Source organism: Saccoglossus kowalevskii, chromosome 19 (assembly GCF_978046115.1).
Source record: "Saccoglossus kowalevskii chromosome 19, keSacKowa6.1, whole genome shotgun sequence".
NCBI lineage: Eukaryota > Metazoa > Hemichordata > Enteropneusta > Harrimaniidae > Saccoglossus > Saccoglossus kowalevskii.
The window spans coordinates 18,091,539-18,118,337 of NC_140659.1; the positions used below are offsets into that span (position 1 = coordinate 18,091,539).

A 26,799-nucleotide genomic window follows, 5' to 3' on the forward strand; every position below is an offset into this window, starting at 1 on the left:
TACCCTGTTTTTGATTTTGCGAATGGGGGGGGTCACCCTGTTTTCCACAATTCACACACGCGCTTATGCATATATTTTTTTAAATTTTATTTCAGAACAATAGATTAAAAAGTTAATCGTACAAATGTGTTCTTAATAATAACTATTGCCCATATTGCCTATAAATTTGTTGATGCAAAAAATGTTATAGGCTAAATATTTTGGGGTTGAAGTTGACAAATAACTAACAGATTATGCAATGCGGCAGAGCCCCAGTCTGAAGTCACCATTGTATCAGATATTTACTGGATTTATCCAATTGTAGCTGGAGACGGAAAAACACAGCAATTAGTACAAAGAGCAGTGACAGTTTTTGTTCAGCAAATCAAAAAAGTTAAATGGATTCATGTATATAAATAAATAGTTTTTTTGTTTTTTAAATATGCATATTTTGCTCTGTAAAATACCAAAATCCAACACAAATTTATACAAAAATCAAAGTGTCCTTTGTTTTCATAAGCACAGACTGTGCTTCAGGTGTAAAGCTTTCCTGGTCTATAAGATATGAAAGACATATTAAATCCAAATTAGTTTTCAAACCGCCTAGATTCAAATCCTCTTTTCCTATCTTATAAGGGCGTTTATCAAGTGAGTACTCCACAGCTTTGTTTTTATTTACTATCTTTAGCAGCATAGATTTCCCTACTTCCTGCAGCCTTTTCTGTAGTCGTTTTTTGGCTTTATGCTTCCCCTCCCCTCCTAAGGTGACTGGTCTATTAAATGCAAACACTAAAAATTACGGCAAACCACGATATTTTCAATGCACATCATACATTTTGTAATCATGTCAGAGCCAAAACTGTTAATGTTTCTTTGTTTTTCGGGGGGGGGGGGTCAGCATGTTTTAAAATATAATGTTAGGGGGTCGCCCACTTTTTTTTTTGATAGGGGTGGGTCAACTGAGATTTACAGCTGACAAAATGGAATCTGCACCGACCCCCCCCCCTCAGGCCAGAGTAACTGAACAATCCCTTAAATTTATTATTTCCAACCGATAGTATTTTCTAGATTGGAGGCAGCATTTACAGTTCATTCAAAGTTCGAAGTTGCGTCGGGATTACGTTGATACAGTGTAACAATGTCGGCGTCGGTGATCTCTTACCGGTGTGCAACGTAGCCAAAATAAAAGGCATGAATACAAGACTAGTGGGAGGTAATAAATTTGGGGTCGAAAGTATTCAAAAAACAGTTTTTGGCTGTTGCCATGGTAGCTGTGGACCAGGATTGTTTTGCCAATTAGTGACGGTACGACCTGCCTGTCAATTATAAACAAAATTAGCCAAGCCAAAAAAAATCTCAGTAAATTGTTGCCCACACTCAAGCGGATTAGAATGAGCTACGTCCATGCTTTTTAATCATAGAAAGGTAGGGTGTGATACATTTGGCGTGAAGGTATTAAACAATTCAGTTGTTGGCTGTTTCCATGGAAACGGTGGTCAGAATTTGTTTTCAGATTTTACCAATAGTAACTTTGTGCCCACACTCAAGCTGGGGAAAATGAGCTATGTCTGAGGTGTTGTATCCAAATTTGTAGGAGATACATTTCCTGATAACTAGGGTGACGGTGTGACCTACCTGCTAAGTTTGAGCGAAATCGGCCAAGCCAAACAAATCACAGAAGAATTAATACGTGAAAACACTAGAAATCACACACACACACAGAGATACACAAAATTAAAGTGATTTTAAGGGCAATCCAAGTGGAGCGAATCGCCAATACCATGTTCATTTGCATATTGACCGTGAAAATACCAAAAACATCATTGCATGGGTGATACGCAAATTAGTTTTAGTCAAAATAGGTTACTGCGTAGAAGTACCATTACTGTTGTTCAAATTTCATTTCACTCGGCAAATATATTCATGTACCCAAACGTAAAGTATCGTACTTTTAAATATTGTTTATTTCTGCTATGTTTCGAAAAACGCTACTCTTGAACGGACTACTTTATTCGCTCTCAGACCTCGTTTGCATATGGGGTGTGGAAGTACCGATTTTGATTTCAGGGACGAATCAAAATAAACTGCAGTATATATGTAATAATGTGGAATACTTCCTTTCACTGTGAACATTTTTCCGCTAAAATAAATTCCAGTGAAAATGCCATTTCCCTCATACTCTATTGAGACTTGACACAGCACAGTGAAAATTTGATTCACACCGTATGCTTGAAAACTTTTCATCGAAAATAAATTAAGTGAAATTCTGTGTGATTTCATGAGAGTTGAAAATGAAAAAAATATATGACACCCAACCCTACCACTCCATACACAATGTAACCACACCTCAAAAACATCCTTTCACCAGTGTATTCTATTTGAATTCAGGAGAAATTTAAATAAACAAATTATATGACAACGAACTTAATTATAATTTCAACCTCTAGTTCTGCACTGATTAAATAAACTACCTCGTCTTTATGCCAACTTGAAGTTATTCAATGCCTACACCAGTGACTTCAAAATCTATGTTTCAATTCCAGGAATTTCACTTGCTATTAATTGTATGGGAGTGCCAGTCTTTTATTTTCTATTGTAATGTCAATTTCTTGTGATTACTCGGAAAACGAAGCTGTAACCACAGACCACAGTGCTGCAACAAAATCCTGGTATAAGCACCGGTTAGGCGGTCTTGAACTATGCATGTGAAGCCAGCTGAGAGGTATATCCAATCCTATAGATTTCTCATTGTTTGGTAACTATTTGCTGCAAATGCAACAAAAATCAATATAAAAATATTACCCACACAGCATTCTACAGGTTACTTGTTATGTTTATATATTCATTATACATGTATTAAAAATGGTTGATTTTGTTTTAATTAATGCTGTTCCAGAGCAATATCTCTCTATACTCGTTTGGCGATCAGATACAAATGTCAATCATTTTAATATTAAACAATCATCATAATCATATTTCTGACATGTTTCTGTTCCAGCTATATTACTATAAACAAAACTATATATCTTAAATTCGATAACTAACGGGGACTGTGTCATGCATGGCTTGTTCTGTTATAAGATTTTCCTGTTTTTCAGTCTAGATTTCTTTTCTCGTTCCTAGAGTTTCTAATGACCACCCATCCAGGGATGTAATACGATACGATGAGGGAAAGGGTCGGAAAAAATACGAGTATGTATGCACTATGATTGGAGTTCTGTAGTTTCTCCCAGGGATAATAGGGGGTCAATACACTTTGTTCCTATGAAGATAGGGGGCCGTGCACAACACGAAGGTCAACGTGAACTGTCAGTGGCAGCACGATTACTAATCTTGGTGGCAGAGATGGCGATAGTTGGTGGTATTTCGTTGTTACTGGTCGTAGCCGCTTTCCTCGTGTATCCACTGTACCGCTATTTTAAATTATGGCAACTCGTGAATCGTATACCAGGACCCGTCGCTCTACCGTTTATTGGTAACGCGTTGCAGTTTGAGCGGGATGGACAAGGTACTGATCTAAATCACAGTGATTGCATTTATCTGTGTAATCATGTTAGTTGTTGAGTGTCATTTATCACGTATTTTTATTGCTTCAATGCTGTAACTGTACGTCAGGTGAAAATAACACTGGGCCCGAGAAACTGGCAATTGCTCACAGCAAACCAGATCTGCGTCAACATCCGTCAGTATCACAATCTCAGTACAAACACCGACAATCTTGATAATTTGGGGAGGACTTGAAAAGAATACTATATAATATATAATAACCACGATGTAAAATGCGTGGTGGTCGGTCTAGTTTTAACTGCTACAGTCGCCAAACATTGTTAGGGACGACGTCAAAAGATCGATGTCGGATAAAAAACTTAATTCCTTTAGTTTTTTTCCAAACCCCCCTACCCCCCACTGAAACTTAATTGATAAATATTAGTCATGGCGTCAGACTACATTCACCATTAAATACAAATTGATAATCGGATAGTAGTATTGCATAGCAGTTGGTTGTCGGGTGGGTGTAAAACATTTTTACAAATGCACCTCATTTGACGCACAGATTTACACTCGAACTAAACCATTTTTCTGTTTTTCCCCTTTTCGGTTATTTCTGTCCATGATTGGATAGAAAAAAAACGAACTACAAATACTCCAAGATTTTTTTGACTTCAATAAAAAATAAAATCGTTTTTGTCGGATGGAAACTTTTTGAGGTCAAAACCCCCCACCCCCAAACTAAAGGAAATAAGTTTTTTATCCAACATTGATCTTTTGACGTCGTCCCTTACACGCGTTGTATACGTTGACAGTGGACATGAATCCTATATCGAACACTATGTGGAGCACAGTCAGCTGGCGCACACGTGATAATAAAATAAATACGATATTTACTATATATAGTATTTATTTTATTATCACGTGTGCGCCAGCTGACTGTGATGTGGAGCAACGACTGTAGTCGTGTAAAGTGGGAGGGTTGTCACCTGCGCACGCGCGGGAATTGAGTCCCAAGCTACAATAACAACATGCGCTAAAAACGCAAAGACTCATGGGAAGACGCTTGTTTGTAAACATTGACATTGTTTGTAAAATCTCTTGCATACGAACACCTAATTACACTAAGAACCTAGAACACTTTCCTGGGGTATTTGAAACCAAAAATTGTCATTCCAGCTCAGCAGCCAATCAGCGACGGGCTCACATATAGTAAATATCGTATTTATTTTAATATCACATGTGCGCCAACTGACTGTGATCTGACGCATGCGCAGGTGATTACTCCCCGCTTTAACCTTTTGTGCACAAAAGTCAAATTTGTTAACCATTCACAAATTAACATAATTTGTTCATATATTTGATCAAAACTTGTAGCCAATGAGCAATTGTCTTCATTTGGTGCAATATTAACAAACAATTATAGAGAAATATATAAAAATATGCAAAATTTAGACACAACAATATTTTAGCTAATTAAAATTATAATGCTCCAAGGCTTAATAAAAATGAGATGTACCTTTTCAGACACTCTCTATCTATCTACACCTCGACTCCCCCAACCTTATGGTATGTGGAACAAGAACAATCACTAGAGTTGCTGATATTTAATGCCCCACCCCCCTGGGATAACACAAAAACGTCTTATCACCTTGTTATCCACAACATACCCTATCTCCACATCATTGTCCCACTGTTTTTACCCCCAAGTGGGTAATTTTATGAGAAAATGCCTAACCATCTTCAAGTATCTCTGAACTTCACTATACCACGACTATAGCCCCATAGCTGGTCCACAGAAAAAAGAAATAAACACTTTTTTTTATAAAATATTTATAAATGTTCTATAAATTGCTAATAACAGTTAAAAACTACTTGACCAATCAGTGTCTCATCTCGTACATACAAGCATGTAAATAACTTTCATGTTCATGGTTGTTAATCGACCAATGATTGAAGAGAAATGAAAAGGAAAATGGCTGCCATAGCCAATGAATGTGTTTTCTTTGGTTTTGAATAAAGCGCAAGGGTAAATATTACCCATCATTGGGGAGGTTGTGCACAACTTGTCTACAAATTTAGCAATGAAATAAAAGTACATAATGTCCACTTGCCAGGCTGATTGCATACTAGGCTGGGAATACTGTAAAATGACTAATTTTCACTGGGTTTAAATTTCGCTGATTTACCATTTCAGGCATATTCAGTGGGTTTTAAATTCACGGTTTTATCATTTAGGTAATGTGTTCTATGCTAAATTTCACATATTCACTGGGTTTTAATTTAGCGCATTATCCAGTCAGCGAAATAAGCAAAATTAAAACCCAGTGAATAATTAACTTCTTTACAGTATGGTGTCCAGCCGGAGAGGATATAAACCTGTCGTTCACGTGTGTTTTTCTTATCCTCAGTGCACATAAAAAATTCTTGTCGAATGAGTGGTGGAATACCGCAGAATGTCTGCCAATTACCCTAATTCTGAACTTGGAAATGGACTGCTGGTTATCCTTGAAATAAATAAATAAACATATTGTTGCTTTTTCACAACATTTTGCACACGTTTTTTAAATTTCTTTGTTAATTTTGAACCAAATGGACATAATTTCTTGTTGGCTTGATCACAATTTTTTGAAAAAATTATTAGGCAGATTTATTGTTTGAAAGGTGACAAAATATTAAAACTTTTGATTTAATTTTTAAAAAATGACTTTTTAATCAGTTATCTGAGGACATTATCAGTTACCCTACTTACACATTGGTTGAGTTGGTGGACTTTGATTTGTAGCATTGTCATGGATTTACTCATCATTCTGAACTTTGACCTCATTAAGAAGTTCATATAGGTGAATGTCTGTCGTCCCTCCATCATCGGCCAACACATATTTTTTCAACTTTTTTTAAAACTACATGCTTAATTGCTTTGATACTTGGTATGAAGGTACCTTACTAATAGGTAGACCTCTCTTTGATTTGTTCATTTCATGACGATGTCTTCAATTCTCTATCTTTTGTAAATATTTTTGTCATTTTTGGTTTCTACTTCTTGAAAACTATAAGCTCACGTGATGGGTTTTGATGCTTGATAAGTAGGTGCCTTGGGTGAACAACTTTCTTGTGAGTGACCTGTACTTTGTCTTGTGTGTGTGCATTACTTGACTTATGTTTAAGCACGAGGTTTTTTTATAAGAAAAGGGAGCTCTTTCAATTGACAGATCACTTGTTTTTTTAAATATAGAAAGAACTGTGCAGGTTTAGTTTGTGGAAGACTGTGTTTTCAATGAAAGAATAAAACAGTGATCATAGACATGAGTTATGGCCAAAAAAAAAAAAGGGGGGGGGAGAACTATGGTTCTGGTCAGATTTTATTTTGATTTTCAAAAGAAATTTACGAAAAATTCATGAAAAATCATAAATTTAATTGGATTTAAAATTAAAGAGCCTTCCACATTTGTTGACTTGAGATAAGATAATGACCCCAAACATTTTTTCCAATTCTAAAATTTACTGTTGCATTAGACATGGTCACTGTTTTCTCTCCTGATTTTTTTTTAATGTGCAAATTGCAAGTGCTAGTGCTAACATATATAGTGCATAGGCACTGTTGGAATTGTACCATGACTCTTGCATCCTAAAGAACAATATTATTTTGTTATCAAGATCACCATGATTTTTGCCTAGATCTTTGTAAATAATTCCTTGGTAAACAGAAATTTACGTGCTGGTAACAACACGCAACATGGGATTCATGCCTGAGCCGACAGCAAAGTGACTCGCCACTTCAGGCGGGTGCACTAACCACTGAGCCTTTCTGACTGATCTAACAGTCATTACCATGGAACCATGATGTCAACACATTGATTTCTCAGACATTAATAAAAGTGTTTTGCATTCAATATACATTGTTTGTTTGTTTTACACAAAATTATAAGAAAAATAAACTACACAACATATTTTTTTTATTCACAGCTTTCTTTGCGCAAATTCTTAAGTGGGTTGATGATTATAGAGACACGCGTGTTTTCCGAATATGGATTGGGCCGAAACCTGTTATTTTTGTGTACAGAGCAGATGCTGCAGAGGTAAGTCAAAATCATTTATTAGTTGTAATAATTACAGCAATCTGATTAAAATATGATGTTTTGTATTTGGGGCATTTTTTTTATTTTTAATTTGTTTTACTATAATTACTATATTATCACACAGTGAAGGCATGAATAATTTTTTATTAAAAATATTTTATAAATGTTCTATAAATTTCAAATGAAAGTTGAAAATAACTTAACTGATCACAATGCATTAGGGATGCATACCGCTTGTAGATAATTTTGTTCACATACATGATAGTAAATCAGTCAATGATTGAAGAAAACATGCAAAGAATCATGGGTAATAGGCATTACCAAATGGTTTCATGAATGAAATTATTATTGTGTGGATTTAGAAAAAGGTAATGATCTTATAGGGTGAATGATTCATAAATACACATAAAAACATTCGTGCCTTCATCAAATTCACAGTAGTTTTTATATTTTATTAAATATATCTTAGTTCATGTAATGGGTTTTTGTGTTGGCGAACTTTTTCAATAGTTGAAAAACTTACTTGTCGTGAACTTGAGACGTTGCACCTTGGATGCATAGTTTTAGCACATAGGTACAAGGTATGATTTACAGAAGGGTTTTCAAATTATGCCACAGATATGTAGCTAATACAACACCTGTTCACAAGATATGAGCATTTATGTGGCCACATTTTGTAAACAGTGGTGCTATACAAGCTATGTACATTTATCTGTAGTGATTACACTATGAATTCAACTGTAGCGATTTGGACTGTCAATACAAGTGTGGCTGGTTTTTCGCTTAAAGGGCAGTAGTCGTTGCGCCACGCATGCGCAGGATATGGGTCTCATATAAACAAAGATGGCGACTTTGACTGTTGCGCAGATCAGTGAGTACAAACTGAGACGTTACCATAATTTAAGTGGGTATTTTTTTAGGTGATTGGAAGGAATCGAAGGAGACACCGGTAGTAATTAGTGCAAGACACGCCCAGGTCAAAACTCGTACTAGTGATTCCATCAGAAAAACGCATTGGATTGTGGGAAAATCATTGTTTATCTACACAAATGTTGCAGATGCATGATGCAACGACCGCCGCCCATTAAAATCTATGTATATACAGAAGTAAGAATAGTTAATAGTAGTACAATGAGTCACATGACCTAAAGTGGTAAAATTCTCGTTATTTTATGTTTTCAGTGTATTTTTAACAGCAGTAAGCATATCACCAAAGCATTTGTTTATGATTTTCTTCATCCTTGGCTTGGAACTGGATTATTAACAAGGTGAGTTTAATATTGACGTCATAGACTGAAGTGGCTCTATTGACCAATAGTAGACGAGTTTTGAGTTATAACGCCATCAGTCGGGTTCCATGTGAGAAGGTTGATTCTAGCTTGCACAATTTATTCGTTGGTTCCCCTGGTTTCGGGCATTCCGATGAGCTATTAAACGTTTGTGCAGAAAAACCAACCCTTCTACACAGAAGAAATTAGAAAGTTTTTTCACCAGAACTTGTCAATTGTCGCAAAGATCAGTTGTTGATGGAGGTGTCAGAATTATGACTGATTATGATTTTAAGGGTCATAACCGATCATGTCCATAACATGTATGCTATTGTTATTATTATCCAGGACACCACTGATACACAAATGTGTAATGTGTGATTATGTGTGATGCAACTATAGGTAGTTGTGCTAATTTATATGCACGTCATTGACACAACAGAAAATCGTATATATCGATACAATGATCTTATTAAAAAAATATTTTATTATAGTTGCAGAATTTGTAATTTGGTAAAATGAAATTCACTTTTTATGAAGAAAATGAAGGTAAAAATGAAGGAAATCATGGGCTACAGCATTATTGTGTGTGCCTCAGGTTAATTACTGTAAAAGGATTAATTATTCACTGGGTTTTAATTTTGCTCATTTCACTGGAAAATGCACTAAATTAAAACCCAGTGAATATGTAAAATTGAGCATAGAACACATTATCTAAATGATAAAACAGTGAATTTAAAACCCACTGAATATGCATGAAATGGCAAATCAGCGAAATTTAAACCCAGTGAAAATTAGTCATTTTACAGTTACAGTCGCATACAGATACAATTTTTTTTTTCTTAACAACCGACCTCCACAACAGTCAACAAGCTTACTCAATTTGAATTTGGGGATTCCATTTTGACTCAGAATACCTACAAAATCAGCCCTGGGAGACGGCACACTGCTCAAGATGTATGTATTATTCAGGTCAGTCGATGACCTTAAAGTCACTTAACCATACCCCACCATGTATACTGTTTTACATATATATTCAAGTAAATGAAACCATATACAACATATTTTAGGCATTACATGTTTTATTAATCTTTGTTACACTTGTATTGGCTTACTTAAAGCAGAGGAGATATTTCATGCACATACACGGAAATTGATTTCTTAGCAAATAATAATTGAAAGGCTCATGAGTAGAAGCTTATTTGTAAAAAAAAAAATGAAACGTTATCGCTTAATTAATGCACAGGTGATGACTTCCTCGCTTTAAAGAAAAAAACTAATATTACGGTACTACCGAATGACCGGTACATGGTGAAACTAAAGTCAATATTGTGTGCATACAAGAATATTGTTTTGTAAATCAAATCAATGATGTTAAGGGATGACGTCAAAAGATCGATGTCTGATAAAAAACTAAATTCCTTTATTTTTTTTCCAAACCCCCCTACCCCCCACTGAAACTTAATTGATAAATATTGGTCATGACTACATTCACCATTAAATACAAATTGATAATCGGACTGTAGTATTGCGTAGCAGTTGGTTGTCGGGTGGGTGTAAAACGATTTTACAAATGCACCTCATTTGACGCACAGATTTACACTCGAACCAAAGCATTTTCTCGTCTTGGATGTGTTTTATTCCTTTTCTGTTATTTCTGTCTATGATTGGATAGAACAAAAACGACTACAAAATCCTCCAAGATTTTTTTTGACTTCGTTGAAAAATAAAATCGTTTTTGTAGGGTGGAAACTTTTTGAGGTCAAAACCCCCCACCCCCAAACTAAAGGAAATAAGTTTTTTATCCGACATCGATCTTTTGACGTCGTCCCTAAGTGAATATGGATATGCATTGACCAATCACATTTATGCTTCACACTTGCATCTTGGGATATATGAATGTCTAGTTCTTTCATGATCTGGTTCAAGATGGCCGAATGGCAGCCATTTTATCACCTTAAAATCAAGCATAAATTCCAGTTTTGTTTCAAGTATTGGTGGGACAACTGTTTGTATATATATGCATATACATTATGCATATACATATACAAATCTCACAATATCTGAAATAATACATTCTCATTTGTCGATGGAACCACGTTGGAGTCCATTTACAACTGAGGAGTACTTAAAGTTGATGAATTATTGTCATCTGTTTGAATCTGCATAAACACAACTGTTCAATGTCATATCTCATTTCCGAGACACTTGCTGACTGGATGAGAGACAGTCACATGGAATAGAATCACACAATATACCACTCAGTTTATCACATCAACATTTCACTATAATGAATTTTCCAGCACAAACTGCACTTAAACATATGCCATGATATGTTGACTAGCAAGTTCATAGAAAGGATTTCACCCCAAAATGCTATATTTTGTCTCGTTTGAGGCTTTCAGCTTACAGCGCACTCGAGGAGTATTCTTGAACAATTGTCCAGTAAACAAATTGTTTTTGACTCCCGTGTGCGAAGCACAAAAAGGGAGTCTTTGCAGTTAGTGTGTCTGTATGTGGGTGTGTGTGTGTATGTGTGTCCGTCTTTTCCACTGATATCTCAAGAACCATACATCAGTTTTTGATGAAACTTGGTGCATAGATGCTCTGGGCTAATGCGCAGATTTGATTAGGTTTTGGTAAAAATCCATGCATATTAATTACCTAATTTGCATGATAATTAGCTGATTTTTAGCTGTTCCATGACTGTTCCACTGATATCTAAAGAACCACTCATTGGATTTTGCTGAAACTTGGCACACAGATGCTCCAAACTAATGCGCAGATTTGATTAGTTTTGGGTAAAAATCTGTGCAATATTAATTACCTAATTTGCATAATGATTAATCAATTTTCAGCTTTTCCACTGATATCTCAAGTACTAATCATTACATTTCAATAAAACTTGGTACATAGATGTCATAGGACACTGCACAAACCTGATGTTTTTGGGGTAATATCAGTAGATATTAATTACCTAATTAGCATAATTAATTAATTTTCAGCTTTTGATATTTCAAGTAGTAATTGTCACATTTCAATGAAACTTGGTACATAGATGTCATAGGACACTGCACAGACCTGATAGTTTTTAGGGTAATATGAGTACATATTAATTACCTAATTTGCATAATTAATTAATTTTCAGCTTTTGATATTTCAAGTAGTAATCATCACATTTCAATGACACTTGGTACATAGATGTCATAGGACACTGCACAGACCTGATAGTTTTTAGGGTAATACGAGTACATATTAATTACCTAATTAGCATAATTTATTAGTTTTCAGCTTTTGATATTTCAAGTAGTAATCATCACATTTCAATGAAATTTGGTACATAGATGTCAGAGGACACTGCACAGACCTGATAGTTTTTTGGGTAATATCAGTATATATTAATTACCTAATTTGCATAATTAATTAATTTTCAGCTTTTGATATTTCAAGTAGTAATTGTCACATTTCAATGAAACTTGGTACATAGATGTCATAGGACACTGCACAGACCTGATAGTTTTTAGGGTAATATGAGTACATATTAATTACCTAATTTGCATAATTAATTAATTTTCAGCTTTTGATATTTCAAGTAGTAATCATCACATTTCAATGAAATTTGGTACATAGATGTCATAGGACACTGCACAGACCTGATAGTTTTTAAGGTAATATGAGTACATATTAATTACCTAATTTGCATAATTAATTAATTTTCAGCTTTTGATATTTCAAGTAGTAATCATCACATTTCAATGACACTTGGTACATAGATGTCATAGTACACTGCACAGACCTGATAGTTTTTTGGGTAATATCAGTATATATTAATTACCTAATTTGCATAATTAATTAATTTTCAGCTTTTGATATTTCAAGTAGTAATCATCACATTTCAATGAAATTTGGTACATAGATGTCATAGGACACTGCACAGACCTGATAGTTTTTAAGGTAATATGAGGACATATTAATTACCTAATTTGCATAATTAATTAATTTTCAGCTTTTGATATTTCAAATAGTAATCATTACATTTCAATGACACTTGGTACATAGATGTCATAGGACACTGCACAGACCTGATAGTTTTTAGGGTAATACGAGTACATATTAATTACCTAATTAGCATAATTAATTAATTTTCAGCTTTTGATATTTCAAGTAGTAATCATCACATTTCAATGAAATTTGGTACATAGACGTCATAGGACACTGCACAGACCTGATAGTTTTTAGGCTAATATCAGTATTTATTAATTAGCTAATTTGCATAATTAATTAATTTTCAGCTTTTGATATTTCAAGTAGTAATCACCACATTTCAATGACACTTGGTACATAGATGTAATAGGACACTGCACAGACCTGACAGTTTTTAGGCTAATATCAGTATTTATTAATTAGCTAATTTGCATAATTAATTAATTTTCAGCTTTTGATATTTCAAGTAGTAATCATCACATTTCAATGAGACTTGCTACATAGATCTTCTAGGATTATGCAGAGACCTGATTAGTTTTAATTGAATATTAATTACCTAATTTGCATAATTTTCCACTGACATATAAAGAACCACAAATTGGATTTTAATGAAACTTTTAAAGAGAACTATGCAGAGACCCAATTAGTTTTTGGTAAATATTTATGCTTATTAATCACCTAATTAACATAATTAATTAACACTGATATCTCAATTACTGATCATCACATTTGAATAAAATTTGGTACATAAATGCTCTAGGACAATAGACAGGCCTGATTAATTTTGGGTTAAAATTTGTTCATATTAATTCTCTAATTAGCATAATAATTCATAATTTTTTTGTTCTGTTCTGTTCATATTAGTTACCTGATGTACATAATTAGTTTTCAGCTTTTCCATCAATATCTCATGTACAAGTAATTTTGAATTAATTTTCAATACTCTCAGCACACGGGAGTTCTTTCTAAGCTTTCTTTGATTAAAGACCTGGAACTGAAATTCAACCCCACAGATTATTTAGCGATATCTATCTCCACTAAAATGTGTGACAGCGACATTTCTGAGGCAGTACATGATGAAACTGGTAAAGTTGCTTATAAATAGCACAATTAAGAGTGTCAAACTCGATTAGACCACTCCATACGTCCAATGATGACAAGCGTATACATGCCCATATCTTCTGTATTTTAAGTCCTAGTTCCAGGGTCAACCTTGTTTTATCATGGTTTAGTCCATACTTTGATTGTGATTATTTGCTAAATTATTTTTTCAGCAAAAAACAAAAGAAATATGACAAAAGTGGTTAAAGTATAATATTATAAGAATAACACCCCAAGAAAAACCGTACCGTACCACTTATTTTTGGCCAGTTCATGTACATTGTATAAACTATACAGTCCTTGTGTGTATACTTCGTGAAACTGGTCAAGGCTTAGATAGTTTTTCTGTTACAATCATGTATATTTTTACAATTTAATTTTTCAGTACTGGTGATAAGTGGAAAAGTCGACGCAGGCTTTTAACACCTACCTTTCATTTCAAGATTTTGAATGATTTTGTAGGTGTTTTCAATGAACATTCATCAGTCTTGGTCACAAAGTTGAATAATTATGCGGGAAAAGAAGAATTTAATGTCTTTCCGTTGATAACACACTGTGTGCTGGACATCATCTGTGGTAAGTCATTCATTTTCAAGACATTACTATCATACATCCAACAATAATTCAATGTATCACACCCAAACAAAATCATAGTGCATTAACTCTTATTTTGCATTTTAAAGTATGCCCTCTATGGCCACACAATAATAGTATGCTCTCTATGGCAAGTCAATAAAAAAAGAATGCCCTCTATGGCAGCTCCATGGCAGTTTCATAAAAGTGTGCCCTCTATGGCAAGTCAATAAAAATATGCCCTCTATGGCTACTCAATAAAAGTATGCCCTCTATGGCTACTCAATAAAAGTATGCCCTCTATTGCTACTCAATAAAAGTATGCTCTCTATGGCAACTCAATAAAAGTATGCCCTCTATGGCAACTCAAAAAAGTACCCTCTACTGGCAGCCATAAAAGTCAGTCAGCTGCCGCACACGTGATAATTAAATAAATATGATATTTATTATATGGGGGGCCACCATCTTGAATGACGCATAAAACTAAATAAAAGACAAGTTGTGAACCGCGTTTTTCAGATTTCTACAAATCAGGACAAAAATACCAATCTTTCACAAAAATATGGTTCGTTGGAGTTATATTAAGCCAACCGATAACAAAATTCGGCCTAATTCGTCGTTTTTGTGTGGAAAAATCCCTTGCATATGAACACCTAATTACGCGAAGAACCTAGAACACTTTCCTAGGGGTATTTAAAACTAAAAATTGGCATTCCAGCTCAGCAGCCAATCAGCGACGGCCTAACGCTTAGATGACAATTTCGGTTTCAAATACCCCGGTTTGGTATTCTAGGTTCTTCGCCTAATTATAGGAACTCCATAAAAGTATGCCTTCCATGGCAGCTCAAAAATGTATGCCCTCTATGGCCACTCAATAAAAGAGTGCCTAATATGACAAAAATGACGACAGTCTTATGTAAATATATAAGATGTAACTTGTGTAAGAAGTTTTGTTTTCTTTTGAAATCAGTGAATAATAATATTTGTCAAATTCATTATTAATTCCTAAAATTCTTTTTAAAAAAAATGGCATTACATATTAATGTCAGGAGAAAACATTAACCAGAAAAACATAAATTTTTGTAGATCAATTGTAGCCTATTTTAGCTTAAAATTGCAGAAAATTGAAAATACTCTGTCATAAAAATAAGTCTGCTACCTCTTAAAAAAATTAGATTCTGGAAAATTATTTTCACCATCTTTCCTTATATTTTGTTTTCTTCTAGAAACTGCTATGGGAATTAAAACGAATGCACAAGTGGACTGTGACAGTGACTATGTGCAGGCTGTGTCTGGGTATATAGTGCTTGTTTTCCGTTTTTGATGTCATTTATTCATCAGGAATTGTAATCATTTCATTTGTGAATGAATAAAAGTTTACTTAAGTTTTGTTTTTTTGAGACTATAAACTGAGAACAGACTTCTCAAGGTAGAGTGAACCAAATGAGTATTGGTCACCAAATCCGGGAGGAGAATAACACACTGGAGAGGAGCACTTGTAGCCAAGGTGTTTATTGCTCAACTGCTAGTCTAAATACTCATGAGATGTTCCATGACAATGTATCAATATCATTATGCAAATAACTAAACTAAACGTCATAGCCTCAAATCATTACAGCGACCTATTTGTGGCTTTTTCTGTAAACTAGTTAATTTTGACAGGTGGACATTTTTGTGATTTTCAGGCATTTGTGGAGGCATAATATGGGAAATATGATTGACTGTGACTTATGAAATTAGTAAAATGTCTCACCAAATTAGAACGATTTACAGTATATGTATCTCAATTGCTGCCAATCTGACCACTTCTGAGTGGTTTTATCATTAACAACATTTCTAGTACTGCTACTACAGTACTACTGTTATATCTGTATTAGAAGCCACAGATTCCATTAAAATGGTACAATGCAATGGAAAGAATGCGGCTTCTATTGGAGTATCTACACATGTGAGAAATGATGAATTTTTTATTCAAAAAGAATGGATGCGACTTCTATCAGGGGTACGGCTTCTAATAAAGATGTTATGGTACTAATTATAATGATAATAATAACATTAAATAAAATATTGAGCTATTTTTAACTATTTTTATTTGTTAAAAACAACAAATCTAGCATGAGTACAGTCCTGCAGGATCGAATGAAAAGTCCTTGGTTTTGGCCAGACACTTTCTATAATTTAACCGAAGATGGGAAAAAGCATGGAAAGTTTTTACAAATCTTACATAAAATGACAAATAAGGTATGTTTTCATGAAAGTTGTTTGTTTTAAAATATTTTCTATCAATGTTATTGTGTTAATCAAAGTGAATAAATTGTAACATTCATTATTAGTTTAGGGAATTTGAAGAATAATGCAGTTGCTTGTAGTACATGCTTGTAGTCTATGTTAAGGTTACATGCTTGTAGTCTGTGTTACTCTGTTACATGCTTGTAGTCTATGTCGCTCTGTTACATGCTTGTAGTCTGTGTCATTCAGTTACATGCTTGTAGTCTGTGTCACTCAGTTACATGCTTGTAGTCTGTGTCACTCAGTTACATGCTTGTAGTCTGTGTCACTCAGTTACATGCTTGTAGTCTGTGTCACTCAGTTACATGCTTGTAGTCAGTGTCACTCAGTTACATGCTTGTAGCCTATGTCATTTACAGTTACATGCTTGTAGTCCATGTCATTTACAGTTTCATGTTTGTAGTCCATATCATTTACAGTTACATGTTTGTAGTCCATGTCATTTACAGTTACATGCTTGTAGTCCATGTCATTTACTGTTACATGCTTGTAGTTCATGTCATTTACTGTTACATGCTTGTAGTTCATGTCATTTACTGTTACATGCTTGTAGTTCATGTCATTTACTGTTACATGCTTGTAGTCCATGTCATTTACTGTTACATGTTTGTAGTTCATGTCATTTACTGTTACATGTTTGTAGTTCATGTCATTTACTGTTACATGCTTGTAGTTCATGTCATTTACTGTTACATGCTTGTAGTCCATGTCATTTACTGTTACATGTTTGTAGTCCATGTCATTTACTGTTACATGTTTGTAGTTCATGTCATTTACTGTTACATGTTTGTAGTTCATGTCATTTACTGTTACATGCTTGTAGTTCATGTCATTTACAGTTACATGTTTGTAGTTCATGTCATTTACTGTTACATGCTTGTAGTTCATGTCATTTACTGTTACATGCTTGTAGTCCATGTCATTTACTGTTACATGTTTGTAGTTCATGTCATTTACTGTTACATGCTTGTAGTCCATGTCATTTACTGTTACATGTTTGTAGTTCATGTCATTTTCAGTTACATGTTTGTAGTCCATGTCATTTACTGTTACATGTTTGTAGTTCATGTCATTTACTGTTACATGTTTGTAGTTCATGTCATTTACTGTTACATGCTTGTAGTTCATGTCATTTACAGTTACATGTTTGTAGTTCATGTCATTTACTGTTACATGCTTGTAGTTCATGTCATTTACTGTTACATGCTTGTAGTCCATGTCATTTACTGTTACATGTTTGTAGTTCATGTCATTTACTGTTACATGCTTGTAGTTCATGTCATTTACTGTTACATGCTTGTAGTCCATGTCTAACCATTATGTTACTTTCATTGTTAGTTTTAAGGTAGCGGGACTATTATTTGCATACTTGTTTTCATCTTCTAATTGTGACTAAATGACTACAAATAGACCCGGGAAAGTATATATTTTTAGAATCGCCAGACTTCAAGCTTTTCACAAGTGTATTTTGCATGCCCGTATCTGCAATCTACGACGCGTCACTCAATCAAAGGTGAAAAATTACTTTTTCTGTAAAAAAAATAATTACGCATTTATGCTGGCGATAAGAAGTATTTTTTTCGCTTTTCCTAGTTGTTCAATAGTCTGGTAAATTGAATGTGTCTGGTTAGTCTTATTCAAGCAACGCGTTTTAAAAAAGAGTGTCCTGAATTTCAATTACTGTTTTAGTCGCATTGCCCCCAACTCAAACCACAACTCGTTGGTGAATAATCGATGAAATAGTTTGTTCGGACACATTCAAGTTCCTCTCATTGTCACCTTAAAGCGACGACAATAAGTATACGTTATTTTTTGTTAAAGACCTTGTATTTTGAAAAACATAAACTCCTAGAAAACGTCCATGAAGTAACAGCAAAAATTTTCAAGCTTGTTTATCGGCACAATCAATTTGTTTTCCCATCAAGGTCTGTTTTACCATGTGTAGGGACATCCAAATGTGTAAGGCTATTGGAAACCAAAAAATATAGGAATGGGATAGCTATAATTGGATAATTCGCATATGAAAACACCAAAATCAATGATTTTTTTTCAGTGGCTGTGTGACCTTGTGTCTGACACATTCATATGCAAATGACTAATCTGTGAAACAAACAGGGGCGGAGACAAACCACTCAAATGTTTGGAAACACTCATTGTGTGTCAGATAGCTACTGATAACACATCCTAACATTGCTTTGTCTTGAGTTTATCTTTGAAACTTATAGGCACACAGATTAAACCTGTGTTGTTGATTTTGGAAAACACTACTGAGGCTGCCTTGCTTCCCTTCTGAAAATCTATATTTTAACCAACTTACATGACATTCTATGTTATATTGACTTTATCATATGAAAGTTTATGGTGCATTTCATCAATTAATAAATAAATGTGAAAATCGTAATTTTCAACACAAATAATAGTCTCGCTACCTTAACATAAAGTAACAAATATGTTACTTTCAGTGTTAATTTAGTTCACACAAGATAAACATGTGTATTATTTGTTATTGTTAATCTGGTTTACATAATATATTAAACCCAATATGTTACTTTTATTGTTAATTTATTTACATACGATAACCAAATTTCATTGTCAGTATTAATGTAACCCATATTATCAGGTCATTAAAGATCGTTCAGCTGAGCTTAGCAAGCACCTTGCATCACAGGGACAGACCGTGACAGAAGACACTGAAATGACGACTATTGGTGGTCGTAAGCATTTAGCATTTCTTGATATGTTGTTATATATGCATGAAGCAGACCCTGAATTTACTTTCACTGACATACGGGAAGAAGTTGATACATTTCTCTTCGAGGTAAACATTTAATTTTACTTGTGTTTTTTTTCTTCTTTAATGTGGGGGTCCGGTAACTGATGTTTGCAAAATAATTAACATTTCATGTAGTACAGGATTATCACATGGAAACTCAGCAGATCATAAATAGATCACCATATATTCTGTTTATTGCAGGGCCATGATACGACTGCCGCTGCTCTTACATGGGCTACTTATCTTATTGCATCACATCCCGAAGTGCAAGAGAGAATCTTTGAAGAATTAGATGGAATATTTGGTATGTGTGTTTTTATATCCTTTGAAATATTGGTTTGATGTAATATGTCTGCATGTGGTGATTTTATGTAATATTGCTGCATGTGGTGATTTTATGCAATATGTCTGCATGTGGTGATTTGATGTAATATGGCTGCATGTGGTGATTTTATGTAGCATGGCTGCATGTGGTGATTTTGTGCAATATGTCTGCACATGGTGATTTGATGTAATATGTCTGCATGTGGTGATTTTATGTAATATGGCTGCATGTGGTGATTTTATGCAATATGTCTGCATGTGGTGATTTGATGTAATATGGCTGCATGTGGTGATTTTATGTAGCACAGTGTTCTCCCCAAAGCGTTTTAGCGTAGCGGGGCCGCTACTCCATTATTTATGCCGCTACTCTGAGAGATTGCCCGCTACTCTGTGGCATTTCCTGTTACTCTTTCTTTTAGCTTGTTAATACACGTGCGAATCTGTTAGTCAGCGTCATCAGCGTCCGGTACTGTGAGCCAAATCAGGTGTGAATGGAAACATGTCAGTGCTTACGCAAAGACAATGGACTAATACAGCTTCGTACTTCGACAATAAACACTTTCGCCCTATTTAATTGGGGTAATAGCGAGTATTTTCTCAGTAGCATATTTGGCTGGAAGAAGCAACGATGTCAAACAGCAGAAATATTACGTTGTGGTTTCGCGTAGAACGCCCTGCTGGGCCCCTGGTTGCGAGCGATAAACCCACCAGCAACGCGGTCACCGGTACCCCTGTCGGCAGTGGTACTAAACGTGTCCAAGATGATGTTACAACGAAAAGTGCAAAAAAATAAACTCTAGATTTGATGCACAATGGACAACAAAATATACGTGGCTGAGAGAAACATCCGATGGCAAAGGTAAAAAAAGTATTTATTTGTAGCGTTTTACTTGGAAGCGAGTTTTGACCTAGTTTAGTAAATTTTTGTATGGCTTCATTTTTTGCCGATCGTCGAAATTTTTTTTTGGAAACTACCTTCTTTCTGGAAGTTCAAAAATTGTTGGCTACGATTTATCAAAGTAACTAATACTAGTATTGTGTTTTGAAATAGTTGGGTAAAGTTTATCGTGGCAATTTTTAAGTTTAGCGACTTTTCAAAATGGCGGCAATTTGTTTATTTTCGTGTTGATCGTGATGATATTTTTTAAATACAAGTATTGATTCGCTCCTATTTCTTATCTTTTAGGAATGCTGTGTCACATATGTGGAAAATTCAACTTAAAAACATCCAGAAATAGTTCTTTGGTATGGAATTCTATGCCATGTATAAATATTACGAAATATGCTATCGATAAACACGCACACTCGGAGATGCACAAGAAGGCCATGTCATTTAATAGAAGTGGGAAGCAAAGAAAATCACGGCGTTCTCAAAAGCTGCAGATCACTGGGCTTCCATGAAAGTCCGAAGAATCAACATTACATAGAAATCACACAGCAGCAGATTCATTTAATCTTCTACATAAATTTGTTAAAAAATAAAGACACATTTTCATCCATGCAAGCCTGTCATTATTGTTTTCTTTATCTTCAGACAAATGCTAATGATATGTAAATTGTATGCAAATTAGCCGCCACTCTGATACATTTTTCTGGGGAGAACACTGTAGCATGGCTGCATGTGGTGATTTTGTGCAATATGTCTGCATGTGGTGATTTGATGTAATATGGCTGCATGTGGTGATGTTATGCAATATGGCAGCATGTGGTGATTTTATGCAATATGTCTGCATGTGGTGACTTTATGTTATATGGCTGCGTGTGGTGATGTGATATGGTTGCCTGTGGTGATTGATGTAATATGGCTGTCTGTGGTGATTTGATGCAATATGGCTGCATGTGGTGATTTGTTGTTATATGGCTGCATGTGGTGATGTAATATGGTTGCCTGTGGTGATTTGATGTAATATGGCTATCTGTGGTGATTTTATGCAATATGGCTGCATGTGGTAATTTTATGCAATATGTCTGCCTGTGGTGATTTAATGTAATATGGCTGCCTGTGGTATTTTAATGTAATATGGCTGCCTGTGGTGATTTAATGTAATATGGCTGCATGTGGTGATTTGATGCAATATGCCTGCATGTGGTGATTTTATGTAATATGGCTGCATGTGGTGATTTGATGCAATATGCCTGCATGTGGTGATTTTATGTAATATGGTTGCCTGTGGTGATGTAATATGGTTGCCTGTGGTGATTGATGTAATATGGCTGTCTGTGGTGATTTGATGTAATATGGCTGCATGTGGTGATTTGTTGTTGTATGGCTGCATGTGGTGATGTAATATGGTTGCCTGTGGTGATTTGATGTAATATGGCTATCTGTGGGGATTTTATGCAATATGGCTGCATGTGGTGATTTTATGCAATATGTCTGCATGTGGTGATTTGATGTTACATGGCTGCATGTGGTGATGTAATATGGTTGCCTGTGGTGATTTGATGTAATATGGCTATCTGTGGTGATTTTATGCAATATGGCTGCATGTGGTAATTTTATGCAATATGTCTGCCTGTGGTGATTTAATGTAATATGGCTGCCTGTGGTATTTTAATGTAATATGGCTGCCTGTGGTGATTTAATGTAATATGGCTGCATGTGGTGATTTGATGCAATATGCCTGCATGTGGTGATTTTATGTAATATGGCTGCATGTGGTGATTTGATGCAATATGCCTGCATGTGGTGATTTTATGTAATATGGTTGCCTGTGGTGATGTAATATGGTTGCCTGTGGTGATTGATGTAATATGGCTGTCTGTGGTGATTTGATGTAATATGGCTGCATGTGGTGATTTGTTGTTGTATGGCTGCATGTGGTGATGTAATATGGTTGCCTGTGGTGATTTGATGTAATATGGCTATCTGTGGGGATTTTATGCAATATGGCTGCATGTGGTGATTTTATGCAATATGTCTGCATGTGGTGATTTGATGTTACATGGCTGCATGTGGTGATGTAATATGGTTGCCTGTGGTGATTGATGTAATATGGCTGTCTGTGGTGATTTAATGTAATATGGCTGCCTGTAGTGATTTGATGTAATATGGCTGCATGTGGTGATGTAATATGGTTGCCTGTGGTGATTTAATGTAATATGGCTATCTGTGGTGATTTAATGTACCGGTAATATGGCTGCATGTGGTGATTTGATGTTATATGGCTGCATGTGTGATGTAATATGGTTGCCTGAGGTGATTTGATGTAATATGGCTATCTGTGGTGATTTAATGTAATATGGCTGCATGTGGTGATTTGATGCAATATGCCTGCATGTGGTGATTTTATGTAATATGGTTGCCTGTGGTGATTTGATCCTGTATGGCTGCATGTGGTGATTGACTTAATGTAATATGGCTGTCTGTGGTAATTTTATGTAATATGATTGCCTGTGGTGATTTGATTCTGTATGGCTGCATGTGGTGCTTTTATGTAATATGGCTGCCTGCGGTGATTTGATGTAATATGGCTGCATGTGGTGATTTGTTGTTATATGGCTGCATGTGGTGATGTAGTATGGTTGCCTGTGGTGATTTTATGTAATATGGCTATCTGTGGTGATTTTATGCAATATGTCTGCATGTTGTGATTTGATGTTATATGGCAGCCTGTGGTGATTTAATGTAATATGGCAGCCTGTGGTGATTTAATGTAATATGGCAGCCTGTGGTGATTTAATGTAATATGGCTGCCTGTAGTGATTTGATGTAATATGGCTGCATGTGGTGATGTAATATGGTTGCCTGTGGTGATTTAATGTAATATGGCTATCTGTGGTGATTTAGTGTAATATGGCTGCATGTGGTGATTTGATGCAATATGCCTGCATGTGGTGATTTAATGTAATATGGCAGCCTGTGGTGATTTGATGTAATATGGCAGCCTGTGGTGATGTATTATGGACGCTCTTTGTTCCATTATTTCTCTGTTCAGGTGATAGTAATAGACCAGTAACCATGGATGACTTGAAAGAAATGAAATATTTAGACAACACTATCAAGGAATCCCTTCGTATGTATCCTTCTGTACCAATCTTTGCACGGCAACTGGATGAAGATGTCACTTTAGGTAATTATCCCATAATGCAATAAAATGTGCTGCCCTCCAGTGATAAAAATGGGAAATGCATGACATACATCTTTCAAATTAATGTGCACACTGAAAAATCTATTTTTGTTTTGCCTTTATTAGAGTTTGTACCTCCAAGGTGAATGAAGAGAATGTTTTGAACCATTAGTACCTGTATTCAGTAATATTTTTATATCAGTCTTTTTCTTTGTTGTAAAAGGATCTGCTGTACATTGTCATTTCTAATAGTCTTAATTATCTAAAATATTCCTGCAGGTGTCTAACTTGTGAAATTATGGAAACTATGGAAAGTATTACAAATTATTATCTGGAATATTTTATGAAGCTTTTGGAAATTTCTGTGATAAAAGTGTGTTAGCTAAGCTCATGCCTAAACTTAGACACTTGATGGCGCTCTACACTTACTTATTCTGTAATCCCATGAATTTTACAAAATACTTTCCTTTTATTAATTGTATCTTCTCATTTCAGCTGGGTTCAAAATTCCGTCAGAAGCTAATATTCTTGTTGCACCATATGCATTGCATCGGGATGAAAAATACTTCCCTAATCCAGAAGTATTTGATCCAGACAGATTTTCATCATCGAGGAGCAAGCACCGCCATCCATATGCTTACGTACCATTCTCAGCTGGTTTGAGAAACTGCATCGGTAAGTGGAAACTTTTACTGCAATCATCACATCACTTATCATCAACTTTTTTTCATGTATATTTTTTTACAACCAATATTAAAAATTTTACAAAAACTGTTTTTATTAACAGCAATTTGGCAAATAAATGGTATACTACAACACAACATAGAGACTATTTTCCTTGCTTTATTTGAATTTCTAATTTCCATTAGGGGCACATTTGACTCGAATGCAAATTTCACACCATTGAGTGTATTTGAAATATTTTGATGTGTAACTACCTAGTTACCTACTGTCAGTCTAAAAGTTTGACCATTTTCTGTGATTTTCCTACACTTTTTTTTCTCAAAAAATGTCTTGTGGCCCCATTTTTTGTTTTATTTTCAGTGTTCTTATGATAATAATGAAAGAATAAAGAAGATGAGATATAATCTTTGAATCAGTTCAAACTGTCTTAATAACTGATTTGTTGATTTATTTAACTGACCACCTCACCACCCCTATCCCTCTAATTCTTAAATATGACCACAAATAATATTCTTTCACAAATTTAATGTTTTTTATCTTTTGATATTTATAGGCCAGAAGTTTGCCTTATATGAAGAAAAAGTTGTGCTGTCATCGATATTTCGTAAATTTAAAATAGAGACAGCGATGAGAAGAGAAGATTTGAAACCAACTGGGGAAATTATCTTACGTCCTCTGAATGGCATCAATATAAAGCTTTCTCTCAGAAATTAAAAAAATATACGATTATGCAAATTGGTTAATTGGTATGCATGGATACACTCAGAAAGGAGTGAAGACATTTGAACTATGATGTAAAACTTCAATAATAACATCAATGTCCAGGTTTCTTTTATGGAAAAGGAACACTGTTTTAGTAAAACAAAATATTCTGATTTCACATATAATGTACATTGTAATTTCATTAATGGAACTTTTACTATTATACTTCTCTATAAATGCATGAATTTAGTAAGAGAATTCTGAAGTAAACTTCTGCATGTGATCGTTTTTATGCTTTCGGAAGATAAAATAGTTGGGCGTTTTGATGATTAATATGTATGCATGTATTAAGCTGTCAATAAATAAAGGATACTATTATGCATATTGTCTAATTAATATGCACGGATTTAGTAAAAATATCAAAACAATTAAAAACTCATCCTATGACCTGCATTGTTAAGCTTTCAGAAAATAAAACAGTTGTGTGGATTTGATAATTAATATGTATGCATGTATTAAGCTGTCAATAAATAAAGGATACTATTATGCATATTGGCTAATTAATATGCACGGATTTAGTAAAAATATAAAAACAAAACTAATCCTATGACCTGCATTGTTTGTTAAGCTTTCAGAAAATAAAACAGATGTGTGGATTTGATAATTAATATGTATGCATGTATTAAGCTGTCAATAAATAAAGGATACTATTATGCATATTGGCTAATTAATATGCACGGATTTAGTAAAAATATAAAAACAAAACTAATCCTATGACCTGCATTGTTTGTTAAGCTTTCAGAAAATAAAACAGTTGTGTGGATTTGATAATTAATTTGTACGCATGTATTAAGCTGTCAATAAATAAAGGATACTATTATGCATATTGGCTAATTAATATGCACGGATTTAGTAAAAATATCAAAACAAAACTAATCCTATGACCTGCATTGTTTGTTAAGCTTTCAGAAAATAAAACAGATGTGTGGATTTGATAATTAATTTGTACGCATGTATTAGTTAATTAGTATGTAAGGATTTAGTAAAAATATCAAAGCAATTTGGAAGTAAATCTCTGACCATTGCGTGTTATCATCTTAAAATATTCATATAATTACCAGTATATTGATTTGATTATGATTATTTCTGTTGTATTTTATCTAACATTTACTTGTTTTAATTAATTTATTTTAGTGGCATGCATTTAAACAAGAAAAATAATAATCTGTCGCATTTGATAGGGAATTTTTCATCGATGCCACATGCCCAGAATCATGTGACTGAGTGATTACAACATCCAAGCTAAGCTATCTTGTGAATATTATTGTTGTGTGACATAGTCTAAACAATATTTTAGAAGATTGGAACTGTCTGTGGGTATTTGGAAAATGCTTTGAAAGTTGACCTATATATGAACTGTTCCTATCAATATATTGTACTTACAATAGTATGTCAATAAAGATGGATGATTTGGTTTAACTGTG

At 34.4% G+C, this 26,799-nt stretch overlaps 1 protein-coding gene and 1 long non-coding RNA gene across 2 annotated transcripts; both read left to right on the forward strand.

Annotated features, from left to right (window-relative positions):
* Nucleotides 1–3,275: 3,275 nt before the first annotated feature.
* On the forward strand, nt 3,276–26,799 carry LOC100375440 (cytochrome P450 4V2-like). The gene is made up of 11 exons (XM_002738881.4): nt 3,276–3,487; nt 7,435–7,547; nt 8,730–8,815; nt 14,286–14,476; nt 15,700–15,769; nt 16,588–16,714; nt 19,383–19,580; nt 19,737–19,839; nt 23,798–23,932; nt 24,425–24,604; nt 25,167–26,799. Exons 1-11 carry the CDS (start codon nt 3,325–3,327, stop codon nt 25,325–25,327), a joined length of 1,527 nt encoding a protein of 508 aa, XP_002738927.3. The 5' UTR covers nt 3,276–3,324; the 3' UTR covers nt 25,328–26,799.
* LOC146730595 (uncharacterized) lies at nt 20,548–21,361 on the forward strand. Its single transcript, XR_014927447.1, has 2 exons — nt 20,548–20,718; nt 21,046–21,361. It is a non-coding gene; the product is annotated as an uncharacterized LOC146730595 (long non-coding RNA).